General features: G+C 42.9%; 1 protein-coding gene across 2 annotated transcripts in view; it reads left to right on the forward strand.

Moving 5' to 3' along the window:
• The window catches only part of TMEM260 (transmembrane protein 260), a 639,752-nt gene that overhangs the window by 507,948 nt on the left and 115,375 nt on the right, over window positions 1–16,429 (forward strand). The window contains exon 16 of one of the 2 annotated variants that reach the window (XM_078660364.1): window positions 12,949–13,710. The exons of the other annotated variant lie outside the window; for it this stretch is intronic. Coding sequence (XP_078516490.1) covers window positions 12,949–13,206 — 258 coding nt within the window. The 3' untranslated portion in view covers window positions 13,207–13,710. Of the gene's footprint in view, window positions 1–12,948; window positions 13,711–16,429 lie in introns of those variants that run through there. 2 annotated transcript variants of the gene reach the window in all.

Raw genomic sequence — 16,429 nt, forward strand, 5'->3', positions numbered from 1 at the left:
CTTTTATTGTACATACCTGCCAGTTACTTCCTTATGGACTCATTACTACAAAATCCGTCTTCTATTCCTTCTGCGGTCTGGAGACGTTTTCCTATGTCATGTGATCGCTTCTATTTGCATTTTTGGTCACGTGCCACTGCACTTGATGTCCGGCACTGCATTGTGCTCTGGGGATTTCCTTTGATTGCAACCCTTTTTTTTCCTCCTTATTATGCTACCTCCTTTTTTGGTGGTTTCCATGCCCCTTTCTCTCCCCTTCGTGGCAAACATAGGGTTGTTTTCTATGTACTGTACTACTCCATTTTGCTATATTGTCATAACAGTGCTTCGTACCGTTATTTCGGTCATTCTTCCATTTAATTAATATGTCTTTCCCTTGGGGTAGTGTAAGCTTTATTCTCATGCGCTCCCTTTTTTCCAAGGGAATATGCATGTATATCTAGATACCCATTGTGTAACTTAATACGATTTCTATGTCTGCATACTTCCATATATATGTATATTTAAATGGATTATCCTAGAGCTCTTCCATTGTCTATAGCTCTTTATTCTGTTTACGGCCGCTTCTTGTGGATAGTTATTGCGATTGTTTCTACTTTACTAGCATGTTTACTCTGCGATATTAGGAGATTGCTCAGTGGCTTAAGAGGTTCTGTGTTTCACATGGCCTATTCAGTGTCCTAGATTCGCTCTATGATCACTATGGCCTTCTTGGGTCAATTAGTAGCATTTCTTCTTGCCATGACTATTTTCCTTCCTACTGTGGGTGTTATATTGGCTACCCAGTGGTTGTTTCATTTGTGGTCACCTTGTATATACCTGGGTCAGATGCAGTCGGGTCGAAACTTCTTGTTTCTCCTGTTGTATTTCTTTGACTTGCTGTGGCAGGTCAACCAGCCTTCGCTCCCATGGTTTTTGGTGTACAATTCTTCAACACCTGGTCCCTTATGCAGGATTTTTTGTGACTAAGTTATTATGTGCTGGACTTGTGTGATCCTGTCTCTACCAGATACATCATTACCAAAGGTAAGTAACTTGTTCTGTCATACAGTCACCACAAGAGTGCATGGTTCACAGGCTTTTCACCAATAAGAAGCAAGCAAAAAGAAACATTTACGCCAGTGTTCCTAGGATCTGCACGTGCAACTTGACTTGTTACTTATTATGTTGTCCAGTTTGAGACGGTTAGGCTGTCCTTGGAAAAGTACATTTCGTTCAAAATAGCTGGGAACGTGTTAGTCCTTTCATAGCAACACCTAAAATCTTTATTGAAGGAAAGTAATGGCAACAATAATAATCATGTGGTATACTACGGTACTGCATCCAAGATGGATGACAGAATAAAGTTATCATAAGATAGTAAAGCTCGGTTTCTTGTGCACTGTGTGTATTACAATTTGAAAAACAACCCCAACAGTTTAGGAACGTTCCTGCCTTCTCATACCAGGACATGAGTACTTCTCCCATTTATTATGGCATTTCTTTTTGGTCATGCATTATCCATGTTTATTTATTCCTCTAGTAGCCATATTAAGTAGCCATATACAGTGCAGAACGTTTTATTATTGATTCTCAAACACACATAGTGATGTTTATGGAGTTTTTGCAGCACTTAAGCCAAGACTTATCTGGGCACTGTAAAAGGCTTTACTCATGTCAAAGTGTCTAGATGAGAAGCACTGGAATTTGTAATTCTCCACTAGTGATTTAAGTAGCTTGAGTACTGCAGGATTTCTACACAGGCAAGGCAGAAAAGCAGTTCTTGAGATGGTTCCTAGAGGTACTCTTATTTGGTCATTGTGACCTAAATTCATATTAAAAATCCCGACACCTTTTGCAGGCTAAACAAACCTGGGTAACAGATTTTGAGGAAGGGGTGAACTAATCATTAAAACCTAATCACTCTTACTGTCTGAAGCTGTGTTATGCAGGATGTCTTCTATGCTGCAACTCCTGAATCAAAGTAAAATTGAAAACAAATGTTTCCCTGCAGACACCTCTTCACCGCTCATGTTCACAGTATGCAGGGTGGCTAGAGAGATATGCCATTGTTGGGGGTAATAGAGTTGTAGGACAAGGAGGATGAATTGAAGGGGAATGGGTAGAAGCACGAGATTTGGTAGGGCGACCAGAAAGACATTGGGCCGTATTGCGGATATGGCATACTGTACCACCCTGCCCCACAGTGCATGATTAAGTCTCTACACCAAGTGCAAACTGGAACAGGGCACTGTACCACATCAAATGCACTGCTTCTAGTGCAGACGCGAACCATCACCTGTTTCGGGAAAAGCAAATTAGTGAAAGGTAAACTGGCTGCTTAAAGCAGCGAGTCCGCCTTGACACTATGGCAGCTCAACATGATGATGTAAGCATGCACATGTGTAACCATGCATTCACACACATACTGCATAATGCGAGCTATATTTTTAATTTTTTTTATCTTATCGACCTCTTCTAAGATGGTGGGCCCCACTTGGTGCGGTAAATAAAAAATATATATATTTAAAAGTGTGCTAAGGCGATTTTTAAAAACAGAGTGCCCTGGCAGCATTGGGAAAAACAAAGAGTAAAGAAGCATGATGACTTATGCGCGTCTATGTGTCATGATGCTGTGACGGTACAGCCTTTTGATGTAAGCATGTCCATGCATCACCACACATTCGCACTCATGATGCAGCTGCTGTTTTTCGTATACTTTTATTTGCCTGTTTCAAAATGGCCTACTCTGCTTGGTTCCTTTAAAAATCTATCCATTTAAATGTGCAAAAGCACTTATTAAAAATAGAGCAACGGAATAGCTAATGACAGCCACAGTGCCCTCCAAAACATTTTTATGAGGATCTGGGTGTGCTATATGATATGGCTGTGGGGCCTGGTATGGGTCCAGTCAGGGTTATTATTTACTTAATCTTCAGCTCAAACCTTTGGTAGCATCGGCATAGAGCAGCAAGGCTTAGCAAAGGAACAACAAGTAAAGCATTTAACACCACCAAACAGAATAAGAAAATCACCAAACAAGGAAGAGCCACAATAACAATTTATAAACATAGAGCCTATTTTTATGAATGTTTAGAGACCTTATTCCTTGAAATCCACTGGAGGGTTACGGAGATACAGATTTGAGAACGTTTTATAACTTTTGAATGCAGCCGCAAACAAGCACTGGCAAACGTAAAGTTGAAATTTTTTATAAAAGTTAGTGTGCGTGTTGATGTTCCAGCCCACCCTGGGCGACCAAATCCATCAGGGACGAGGTCTAGGGGGGTTGAATTCTTGGGGCAGTTACCTGGCCACCAGAGTGTTTTTAGAGCGAGTTCCAAACCTAACAGGACAACCGCCATTGATATCTATGGAGTGGTCCTGATGCTGAAGGATGCAGGCTTAAAGATGCTCAGTGATGCTCCTGATGCTGTGCGGTCCACAGGGGTGAAGTCAGGTCGAGTCCTCGGTCCACAGGTGAGTGGGGGCGACTCTGTCCACAATTCTCGGGGTCGCACAAAATCCTGCCGATGCAGACCTTGTGCTTTTGCAGCACATCGGTCACAGTGCAAATCTTTGGTGGGGGCAGGTGTTCGCATTGGATGACTAATCCAGTTACAACCAACACTGACGGGTCCAGCAGACATGGGTGAACCTTTTGGCTATTTCTGAATTGTCTTTTGGGGGTGCCCGCTGTCTGGTAGTGGCAAAACTTCTGCGGTGACTACCAGAGATGCGACTTGGACTCTTTCAGGTCTAGTATCCCCAGTGCCTGTCTGGGAGGTCATCCAACTGACCCTTGGAGTCTCTTCGTACTGGTAATCAACTTTTCCTCCAGCAAGGCACGTAGAACATGGTCTAAACTCTACTAGCAGCAGGTGCAGTTGCTCCGACGATACAGCCTCTCTTTGTTTGCTTACAACGGGTGCAACCTGGTCATCTTCTGGTCCTTGTTCCAAATCCAGCGAGTACTAAAGTCTCATTATATGGGGCAGCCCCTGAGACTTTATCCCTGAGACTATATCCCAGCAAAGTGCCAGAGGGGACAAGGCAGTCACTAGCCAATGGGCTAATAGGCCCCTTCCTATCTGGTGAGACACTTCCAGTGAAGTGTGGCATCTGGTTATCCCAGAGTGTAACTTGCACGCCACAAACAACATGGCTGATGTCTTCCTCGAGTGTAAGGACCTTGGTAGCCCAGTCCCGGGGGTGTGGTTATCAGGGGCTGCACGCCCACGTAAAACTGGTTCTGAAACTGCTTTTCCCTTCCTTGGACCTGGCTGTAACTTGTCTAGGAGAAACATAAGGCTCCCTGCGCTGGAGTGTTATTGCTGCGGCCCTTCAAAGACTGCATCATACTTTGATGCATGTCTTTTGAGCTAACACCCTTTGCAGCCGATCCTGTGGGAGGGAGCCACGCCTACAGTGCAACAACAGCTTTTGTTTCTGTCCTGAGAGCTGTTCACATGTCTCTCCATGAGGGTAAAAACCTGTCTAAGTCCCAGTGCCTCTGCAAGGTCACTGGATCAGCTGGGTTTAGGAATGGCAACTTTCGCAAAAGTGACCAGCATTACATTTGACATGAATGTCGACTGCACCATCCAGTTGCATTCAGTGTCACCTTCAATTTGATACCTTACATGATATAGTTAGGTAGCCCCTGTAAGGAGTTACATGTATTGGAATGCCAACCGTTAATCCTGCAATTACCGTATAAGGCCTACATAACTATCCCCAGCAACCACCAGCACTTAAGGGTTTTGCTGAACAGACAAATTAAAAATATATGTATGTCTTTACCATATGCAGCTCCTTGTCTTAGGGGTTCATAGGCCTGCCTTAGAGGAGATCTATATTTAAGGGATATGGCAACGTTGTGTGTGTGATGCATGCGCAGCCTCGTTAGTCTGCAATGGCAGCTGAAAGTTGTGTTTTCCCTTTGTCACATACAGAGTGGTACAACCAGTGCTTCAGGTGGTGTGGACAGCCAGCCTTACATGCTCTGGGTACCTGGTTATCATACACTAAGGACTTATAAGTAAATCAGCTCATGCCAATTGGGGTCTTCTAATTAAACATATAATTTTGAAAAGGAAAGAACGCTGTCACTGAGATCTGGACAGCAGGCCTCAGTGCACTCTAAAAGTCGCAAACCAACAGCTAATAGTCCAAAATGGGGCAAAACGTTGGGGGAAACCTGAAAAAAGCTGGCTTTCTCACATTTTTTTTTAATTAAGTATTCTGATGGGAGAGGTGGAGGCAACAGAGGAATAAGCAGGGAATAAATCAATGCAGGGGGAAGCAACAGGCAGTTGGGGCAGGAAATAAAAAAAAATAATAATCAAAAAAAGCAGAGTTGGGATGGATCCACGGTGGTGAGGTGAGGTGATGCGGGAGAGCAACATGGAATGTGCAGGGGCTGTTATCTGTGGGGCAGGGGGGCCAGCACATGAAAGAGAGACCACAAATACACAAGCCTTACACAGATAGATGGCAGTAGTGATTCTCAAGATTGCACTAGTCAGTATTCCCAATTCTCTTATATTTATGACTGCTCCCAAAATGTTGACTTCCCACAAAACTATATACAGTAAAAACATTTCAATATTCATAATCATTTTCACTTTTTTTTACTTTTTTAGTTTTGTATAAAAAAGTAGGTATGTACCTCAAGTACATACATTATCTTCAATCAAATTTGCCCAATAACTCACCTTGGTCGCAATTTCCTATTGGGACCTTAATTCGCTGAACATCCTAGACCCTAAAGATTTACCCACAGCGATTACAGTTCAAAACAGTGCACAAAGGTTCTACTTTTTATAGCCTGTATTCCTCCAAGATCAATATCGTAATGCATATCCTATATACAGGAGAACACAATGCATTACTTACAAATATTGTCCCATAAAAAGTCCCATCAACCAGTTTCTCCTCAATTACAGTAAAATTGTATTAACTGCTAAAGGAAAGAAACAATCTTTCATTCGTGTATCTTTCTTAATACTTATGCATAATATGGTTCTTTTTGCTGTATCTTAATGTGCGAAACCGTAACTTTCTTCAATTGGCTACAATTTCTTACTATCTTAAAAACATTCATATATCTTCTATGCATATCTTGTTATGTTATAGTCCATGAAATCATATATCTAATGCAGTTCCACAATGATGCTTTCTATAATACCTACGGTATTGCAATCAGCAGGATAGTCTTCCCATATTTAATATCCCTAACTACTTTGTACGCTATATCAATCAATCAATCAGGATTTGTAGAGCATGGCTGCTTCATCCGTGAGGGTCTCGATGCCCTGTCTGATCATGCTGCTTGTTCTACTGTTGGTTGAACATTCAGGTCTTGGGGTCCTCTCTGATTTGCTGGAGCGATGGTGAGGCTCTGAGGTGCAGGGGAGGTAGTTCCACGTCTAGGCCGCCAAATAGGAGGTGGAGCGGCCTTCGCTGTTTGTCTGGCAGATGAGACGAGTGGCACCTAGAGCGAGGGATCAGGATCTGAGTTTTCTAGAGGGCTGGTGAAAAGTAGTGCGTTGGTTGGGGTACACAGGTCCTTCGTTGTGTAGTGCTTTGTATGAATGGGAGAGTGGCTTATACTGGCATCTCTTCATAACTAGTAGACAGTGAAGTTTTCTGAGGTGAGGGGTAATGTATGTCCGTCTAGGGAGGTCGAGGATGACAGCTGTGTTCTGGATCATCTGGAGTTTCTTTATGAGTTGGGCTGATATTACTATGTAGAGGGAGTTGCGTAGTTGATTCTGCTGGTGACGAGAACCTGCGTGACAGTTCGCCTGCTGTTGGTCTGGAGCCATCTGAAATCCTTCCCAAGCATTCGGATAGTGAGGAAGCAGGTGGTGGAGACAGTGCAGATTTGCTTCTTCGTGGATAGCTGGCTGTCTAGGATGATGCTTAGGTTGCGGGCATGTTCGGGGGCCACCATTCGTTGTTCCAGTGTGTGTCCTTGCGTTTCCCGAAGATGAGTACTTCTGTCTTGTCTGTGATGAGTTTGAGGCAGTTGTTGTTTATCCAGTTGGCAACGTCTTTCATGCATCTTTGGAACTTGTCTTTGATGGTTCTTAGATTGTTAGTCAGAGAGAGGATGAGTTTGTTTGTCGCTGATGTAGGAGATGAGATTGAGTCCGTGAGGAAGCGGATGCTGTTTGTGGCGGGGGTTGGGGAGCAAAGTCTTGGTAGATGGTGATAATTTTGTTGTGGAGAAGTCTGCAAGGGTGTCGCAGAAATCTTGCGAGGGTGTGATGTTGTTTTCTGTTGCTCAAGGGGTGGCGAATTCCTTGACTTTGTTGAAAAGTTCCTTGTTGTTGGAGCTGTCATTGATGTGGGTGGCTATGGCGGCTTCCTGTTGTTTTTCAGGAGGTGGTGGTAGCGGTTGAGGGTAGCTTTGAAGCGTTTTCGGTCCTTGATGGTCTTACTGGCACTCCATCTTCTTTCCGTCTGTCTGCAGTTGCATTTCTGGGTTTTTAGTTATTCCGTGAACCAGTTAAGGTGTTGTGTTCGTTTCTTGGGGTTGGTCTGTTTTCTCTGGGCGACTTCATCAGCTCTTGCTGTTATCCAATTTGTGAAGTTGTCTACTGCTGGTTCTGTGTCCTCGGTGGTGGTGGTGAGTAGGCTGGAGTTGAGGGCATTGGGCCAACGCTGTTCCGATACCTTGGACCAGTTGCGTCCTGCTTCGCTAGCAGTGGTGGTGGGGTATTGAGGGGTTCCGAGATGACAAAGTAGACGCGGTGGTGGTCGGTCCACATGTGCTCTTCCGTGTGGGTGTTTTTTACTATGTTGCTTGCCGAGAAGATAGGGTCAAGCGTGTGTCCTGCAATGTGTGTGGGGTTGTGACCAGTTGCTTGAGTTCGAGGTTGGCCATACTTTCTAAGAGGTCAGTCGTATTGGTGTCATCGGTGTTCTCAATGTGAAAGTTGAGGTCTCCTAGGAAGATGTACAGATTTGAGTCAAGGGTAATAGGAGCGATGTATCAGGGATGGCGTTGTAGTAGAGTGAGTGGGCCCAGGAGGTCTGTAGGTGAGGGTGCCTCGGATTGTGGTTTTGCTGTTCGTTTGGAGTTGGAAGTGGGTGGTGTTGTATGTGATGGTTGCGCATTTGAGGGTCTCTAGATTCTGGCGATGCTGCAGCAATTTCCCTTGGTGCGGTCTTGGTGCACGATCTTGTACCCAGCTATGGTGGTTGTTGCAATGTCGAGTGCTGATGCAGGGTGTAGCCAGGTCTCTGTGATGAAGACAGCATCTTGGGCGTGGGCGGTGATGGGGTCCCAAATTTCTGTGGCGTGTTTTATAAGTGAGTGTGCGTTGATCAGCAGGCAGTTGATCTCTCCGAAGGTGTTTGTGCCATCCTTGCTGCTGAGCCTGAGTGACGTGTTGTGGGCGGATGGGCGTGGCGTCAGTTGTTTGCCTTGTGATGCAGGTGAAGTGGCAGTTCCGCTGGAGAAATGGGCTTCGGTGGTCTTGGGGGAGGCCTGGGCACAGCTGTTGTTCTGGTGTCTGTGATCCAGGGCCTGAAGTTTGTCTGAAGTGAAGCAAAGGCGGTCCATGGGGGTTAGAGTCCTGGCGCAGCGCGAGGTACATGCACACGGCGTGACCCCTGTGTGTGTCCACTGCATCGGTGCACTGTGGTCTCCATCCTGGAGAGCTGGTGTGCGCCCTGACGGGTGGGTGTGGTCTCCGCAGTAGGAGATACCAGGCACAATAGGGTGCTTAGCAGGAGCGAGGTGCGGAGTGCAGCAGGCCTGCAAATAGCAGACATGGGAGGGCGCAAGCAGAGATGCGAGTCATGGGAGAGATCAGGGGGGCCCCAGCAGGTAGGGTAGGCAGGGAGAGAGGGAAAGTGAAAGCCAGACTGCAAGGGCAGGTGCAGCCAGACAAAGCTACCTGGGCCGAGGGGGCGCAGAAGGGTTGTTAAGTACTGGGAGCCTGGCGCAGGTTGAGCCGAAGGAGAGCACCGTGCGCAGTGTCAGGGGGCATGAGGCAGCAGGGCACTGTATCTGAACCTGTGGGCAAAAGAGGGGTGGCCCAGTCGAGCCTCCTCAGGGCGTGGACGGGCCCAATCTTGGCCCAGGCATTACTCTCACGCATCCAACGATGCGCGAGCCGCAGATGGTTACAATCGGCACTGGGAGGCACAAAACTGGCTAGGCCCCACCTCCTGGGGGGCTGGTGGGAATTGCAGTTCCTTTGTAGAGATGGCGACACTGGCTTCCGAGTGGAACTGGGAAAAAGCACAATGCAAGTGTCCAGGGCAAAGACAAAGCAGCAGGTGGAGGACAAACGTCTCTGCGGAGTGCTCAATGATAAATGTTCCTTATCCAATCATTCTTATAAGTTCTTTTAGAGTACCAAACCCGATCCATAAGTAGAACAAAAGCACATATTCTGCAATGGAGTACATTAAAAGCCATACTGTATCTTCATCATCATCAAGTACCATGTCTGTGCACCACACCCATTTACTTATTTTGCTAATTGTGTACTCCATATCCTGTATCTCAAATTACAAATGGGAATGCAATACCATGGATGCTTGCAAAAATTATGTGATATGTTGCCCTCCCTTATAGTAGTTTTCTACAAAAATACACAAGCAGTCTAATGGAGTGCTGAAAGCAAATTAAAATCGTTTCCTGAATGTAAGCATTGAAGAGATAACAGTCACCGATTCAAAAGGATGGTCAAGAAGCTATACTCCAGGGAAGCAATAAACACAAAAAGCGGAACGAAAGCCATCGAATAATAATCAAGCCAATTAAACTGACCCATTCGAACAATCAGGCTATCCCAGAGTGCACTATGAATTTTGGTTTGGTAGGTCTTTTTGACCTAAAAAGAGCCACTGTTTCGCTTCCATAATATTTAGGGATTATATTTAATATGGAGCAGAAATTAAACAGGGAATAAAAGGAAAGTATCAATAACAATTAAGAACGTAATTGTTTTGTTATTAAAATGAACTGAAATAGTACTTGGCTTGTGTTCGTGTTTTGACATTTTGCAAAGTAAAAAATAAGAAAATGTTTATAACAAACAGCTTGAAAATCTGATGCACGTCTAGGTCATTAGTGGTAGCTTGATTTGAGCATTGTCTATTAAATGTAAAGACATTCGTAAGCATTGTAAGACTGCATGATTTAATAGGGTTGTTCGATTTTACTGTATTATTTGTAAATGAATGTTAGAAGTCTTCTTCAACAAAAGCTTAATGAGGAACATAGTGGTGGGGTATGCCAAGGGAGGGTTGGAGCGTTTACAAATAGACAAAAGATTACAGAATTGCTCAGATCATAGAGGGGATAGATGTGGTACCTTGTGAGCGAAGTTACCTTAGTGCTAGAATTGAGTTTAATAAGAAGTGAAAATCGGATCTGATCACGGAGGTCTGGTTAAGGTGTGAAGTGAATTTTCTTAGTTTAAAAAAAATAAGGTTGTCACTGATGTTTTGACTGCAGAATTTAAGAGCAGATGATGTTAGTTTCCAGGATCTTAGGATGACATGTATGTAGGTTTCATTTTGCAATTTCCTAATGGTGAATTTTTGCAATTCGCTATAAGGAAATTGCAAACACCTGGGAACTAATGGTGCTAATGTGTCTTTGACACATTTAGCTATTCCTAATGGGGTCGCAATTGAACTACCTCGTTAATATTCAGGAGCTAGGTCGCAATTTGCGACCCATTGGTAATCGGTAAAAATACAGGGCTGGTGTCCTGCTGGGGAGAGCAGTCCACCATGTAGGTGTTTGCATGTAAATAAAGCAACGTTTTTTTATGCAGTCCATTTTCCTTAACCCCCTGGCTGCGGCCGGAATTCTGCGCCTGTGCGGCACATTCTGATTGTGGGCGTGGTAATGACGGCTCCCGGCCGTCATCAGCACACGCCCACCGTAACTGATGACGACCGGGAGCCGTCATCAGCACCGAAGGGGTTAAAGGAAAACAGGATGCGTTTTTAAAAAGAAAAATGAAACATTTCAGTTTCATTTTTTAATGGGACCACTGTTTGCTGTGAAAAAATGTTTTCGTATGCATTCACAAAGGAAAAGGAGTCCCCTGGTGACCCTCTTCTCATTTGTGAATTGGTTCCCATCTACTGGAAGTAGGCGGCAACATGTGAATGTTTTGCAACCGTATTTTGGTCGCAGAACATTTGTATATAGTACTGTGAGTCGCTATTAGGAAGGGACGCCCTTAACACGCCCCTTCCTAATACTGAATCGCTAACCCATTTTGCGATTCAGTATTAGGTTACTGAATCGCAAAATGGGTTTGGTACATAAGAAAATTCATTTTTCCAGTCGCAAATGATGCGAGTGCATCAAAAGAATACCTGATCTATGATTAGCAGTGTTTAAGTGTTGCATCTCGGTATGCCTTACTCAGCTTTTCTTCTTTCAGAGGGCAAATAAATTAGTCCCATTGAGTCAGTGGTCAAAGTGCATAAAAAAAAGTATGTGAATTACAATGCTGTCAGCAAAGGGGGCAGGGTGAGTGAGCGTTAGGGCAGGGTCAAAGGCATAGCTAAAAAAATTACAATATTCTGTAACTTTTTTCGGGTTTTCACCTTCAGGTAACTACATATAAAATAAGGCACAGCTTAAATGAAAACTAAAGTTAAGTTAAACAGTGGGATATGCACTTACCTTATGAAACCGTCATTAGTTAATTATCTACAGAGGTCTGTGTTTGGAACCAGAGTGCCACTAAATTGAATCCGAGTTGGTGCAGTGGAGAACAGTGATGTGTGTGTGTTTAGTGCTACGAGGTCCCTGTTTGTGACAGAAAGACTTGTAAATATGTATGCCATCATTGTAAACTCTCATCATACACAGTATAAGATAGGCTGCTACAAAATGCACAAAAAAGATTTAAGATAAAGTGCTTCGAAAATATAGATTTTAGTAACACCAAAACTGTACAGAGTGCATTTTTTTTATAACTGTCCATTAAAAGCACACACTTCGCTGCTCAGCTGGTAACTCTTCCCTTGCAATACCACTCAAAAAGAATAAATGTTTCATCAGGAAGCTTTAAGTGATTCCATCAGCTACAGCCAATGCCAGCTTGCAAGCACCCTATACATTTGCAGGTTAACCAGTTTTGCACATTTACATTTCTATTAAGCAGCATTCACCCTGGCGGGAAGGTTTGATCAACTGTCTGCCCCTCCCTTGGTTTCAGAGCACAGGCCCTGTCTTATGCTTCAGGTTAAGCATTTCAACTCTCGGATTTCCCCGTCCCGGGACGGTTGTCTTCTCACAAAAAGTAGAGGAACTGTTTTTCTAAAATCAGAAAAGTATGGGCATTTAGTGCCCTTCAGATCCCACCCACTTCCACCCACTTCGACCACTTAATTGAGTTAGATAACCATACATATTAACCCCTGCTATAGATTGGCTCTGCCAATTAAAAAGCTTTATCTATCTAATGATGCTAATAAAAAAACAACTGTTTGCTTTATTTTAAGTGCATTGAAAGTCTGAAGCAGGGACATAAAGTCCATATGTACAGTTGGGGCTTGTCTGTATTTCTGCCAGGTTTAAAATTAAATGGTATGTGTGCTGATTACCTTAATGTCAGCATTGAAGCTAACTGCCGTTTCTCCTCATCATGCAAAATTACTTTTATCTGGGCTCTTATTAGTTGGGCTGGGAACGCCATGCTCAATTCATTTTTAAAGTTCTTAGAGGAGTGCATGCATGAAAAGTTGTTAACGCCTCCAATAGAGGGCAATAACTGTTATTCATATTCCTGGAGACAATTTATTTGCTTGTATGTGCTATATGAATAGTAATTGTTAGTGATATTTGTTATTTCTTGTGACTTTTTATTTTGGTTTGATATGCTTCAAGCAAGGTAAACACACAGCAGTATAACACATTTATATTTAAAATGTAATTCTATTGTATAATGTGCGTGTACATGTCTTTTTTTTCAGTTGTACGAGGAGTTGGTTAAGACACATGAAACACATCCCGTGAACTGGCACAAAAACTATGCAATTGCCTGTGAGAGGATGTTGCGTCTTGGAAAGATGGACACGGATCAGGAAGCGCTGCTGTCAGAAACTATCAAACATTTCACCCTATATCTGGCCAAGGAAACTGATGACCCGCAGTCATCAGCCATTTCCCAGGCCGTACACCACCTGAAAGATGAATTGCACAGACTGAAAAAAATGAAAGCACGTTTATAAGGCCAGGCATTTAAAGCATCCGTTGGCCAGACGTATGAAGGATCCGTGTGCCAATTTTTTAATAAGATCATGGACTTTTTTTGTACGGGTTGGGCACCCCCATACCAATATAAATGTTTTTTACAGAGGATATGAGAGAAAAGTAAGATTTTTTTTAATTCACAAATCAAAGAAATTAGCAGAATCATTAATGCTGGAAACGGAAATACGGCTAATAATGTTATTTTATGAACTCATTGGAAATGTTCCAATGGGCTTGTCAGGTGAATTTTATTAATATAATGTGCAAAAAGAAATGTGCATTTTACTTTTCTTTTTACAGAGCCACCTCTAGACGTTTTTATAAAAGTCATATTGGTATTTTTATATATTTTGAGTTTTAAAACTATATTCAAAGGCTGTGCTGCTAAAAATATTATTGTCAGTCATATTGCTACTTAAGCAAGCCGACTTGGTGCTCGTTTGTTTCGGTTGCTAAGTAAACGTCGTTCTTTTTTTACCTAATTACTTTCATGTTTGTATTTCTGTGTGTTACTCTTGTCCCGGCCTGGACCCTATAATTAGGCCCCTGCTGCCAAAGTGTTTAAAATGAGGTTTCTGAGATTTCTATAATTTCACCACTCGTACAAGAGCCTTTCATACTTCCTGCTAAAGAGAAGAGGAGAATACATGTAAATAATAGTTTGTTATTTTATTATGACAGTTAATTAATGGCAGCCTGGTTCAATGAATAAAGTCACCTAGGGCCCTTTAGCACATCCTAAGCAGAGACAGGAATCTGTAGGTTTTCTTTTCCTTCCAATTGTGCAACTTCCAGACTGCGCGCACTATATAGCGTCCTGTATAGACATGCTCCCTAATGAAGAGGGCGGGTACGGAGCTTGTCTGCATTCAAGGATCACTGGTGAGTCATTCACGAAGAAAAAGGCCCTTTAACGAGGAATAGTCACAGTTCCGTGGCATTGTGCTGGCGAAATGACCCGATCAAAGGTCTCCTGCGGTGCATGCATGGTTCCTTTCATACCAAGGCCATAATTAAAAGCGCTAATTCTCTTTTAAAATGCTGCAGGATGCCACGCAGGCATCGCTCGGGAGTGCCCTTTGTGATGTCATGAGCCGTCGAGGACCCGCGCTGAGGGCTTTTGAGTGAAATGCCAGTCATGGCGGTGCTTCAGCACTGCGCGGCCTCCAAAGGCCTGACAGGGCCTTGACTACACAATTAGAGCTGAATGTGGCCCTTGTCAGCCGCCTGTAAATACATTTCAAAGGGGCGAGCGCTGAAGTTTCATTACCTGATCCCGGGAGCTTTGTTGTCTCCGGAACACACGGGGAGAAGCTCTTGCCCCAGCCGTGCTCCTGTTTTTGAAGATGTCCACCGGAGCCTGTCGAGCCCGAGCAGGATTCGCAGCCAAAGCTTTTGATGAGTGTCAGTGGTTGCAACAGTTCTGCTGTTAAAAAGACTCGAAAGTGGGAGAGCTCATTAATCTCTCCTTTGGCTCTCCGTGCCTTTTGCCCTTTTATTACGGCCCTATTAGGCTCCAGCTCATCTTGAATCACAGAAAATAAATTGGAGCTGTTAAGCACTAATTGGCAAAGACGCTCACTTAAGGCACAGTCCAGTGCAATATGCTCTCTATGGGGAAGCCCAGGTTTACATTAAAGCCAAATTAGGGCATAACATCTTAAAAATGGTGAATGTTCAGGCGTAAACCGTTTATGGGTGACAGGGCAATATTAAAAGTCACCAAATGTAAGTAAGTCAAAGACACATTTAATTGACGGGTTTGTGTTTTTTATTTTTTATTTACATTTTGATAAGCTTACCCAGTTAACTGGATTTGATTCGGGGTATATTTTTCAACTAAAACGTTTAGTTAAATATGTAATAATGCGGATGTTCAAGAGTGATTGACTCAGCTCAAGGTGGTCTTGGTCTCTGTCTTACCAGTTACCTTTTAGATGCTATAAATTGAGTTATTGGTCTCACTTGGGGAGGCGCTGTATAAAGGTACAATTCTTATAAAATGTCAAACTATAATTTAAAAAAAGTAAAGTGATTTCACTTTTTTTGTTTTAAATCAGGGTTCTCCAATGTTTACTCTAGTGAGAGCTACTTCTGATGAGTGAAAATCATTGTGAGCTACTGAAGGCCAAGCCACTCGCGAAATGTTACCAGACACCACCACACCCAATTTCATTGAATCTAAGCTTAATGTCCATAGAGCCAAAGGCTAGGGTTTGAACAAAATGCTTTGACTACGGGTCCTATGACAGGGCTGCCATGTATGTCAGTGAGAGCGTGGTCTTCGAGGGATATATGAACGTGTGTGTATGAATGTGGTAAATGTGCATGGGTGAATGAGAGTGTGTTGTATTTACTTGTGGCACAGGACATCCATTTTGCCATATGTGGCCCGTTACACGTATAACACAAACATATAACTATTTTCTTTTTTAAATGAGAAAAATGTAAAGTGCAGAAAAATGTTCTGCAAAGAAATGTTTGTGATATGGAACACATTTCTGCACTTTAAATTTCTCCCACTTTAATTGCCTGTATTTTGCAGTTATATGACATTGTGTCTCCCAGCCACTGAGAGCAAGGTGCCTGCTGTGTGTAAATGCAACACATTGCAAGGGGATAAAATTAAACTGAAGAGTTAACTTTGTTTATACGGATTCCATAAAACTCATCATTTAAATTTTGCTACCAAAAGTGTTGCATTTACAAACAGCAGGCATCTTGCAACCAGTTGCTTGTAGACACCGTGCCATATTTATAACAGAAAAATACAGACATTTGTTTAAATAGGAGGAATTTACAGTGAATACACATGCATCTGAAAATATTAAGATTTAATTGGCTTAATTGAAAGTGGAAAAAGCATTGACTCATTGTTTCATAGAAATATTTTTATCAATTCCCCCATTTGAGAAAAATTTCATTTTTTTCAATTATAAATATGGCATGGTGTCTACTAGCCACTTGGAGCAAGAGGCCTGCTGTTTGTAAATGCAACACTTTGAAATGGGATACATTTAAAAGGATGAGTTGACTTATTCATTAAGTTAACTCTTCATTTTACATTTCTCCCATATAAAAGCATTCAGAAATGTTCTAATATTGAGTTGACAAGGATTTTTATTTAAGATTAAAATACCTCAGTGCTTCAGATCTTCACATCTTTGCCCTGGCGCATAAATCTGCCTCCGGCACTGCTCA

Source organism: Lissotriton helveticus, chromosome 9 (genome assembly GCF_964261635.1).
Source record: "Lissotriton helveticus chromosome 9, aLisHel1.1, whole genome shotgun sequence".
In the NCBI taxonomy this organism is placed as follows: domain Eukaryota; kingdom Metazoa; phylum Chordata; class Amphibia; order Caudata; family Salamandridae; genus Lissotriton; species Lissotriton helveticus.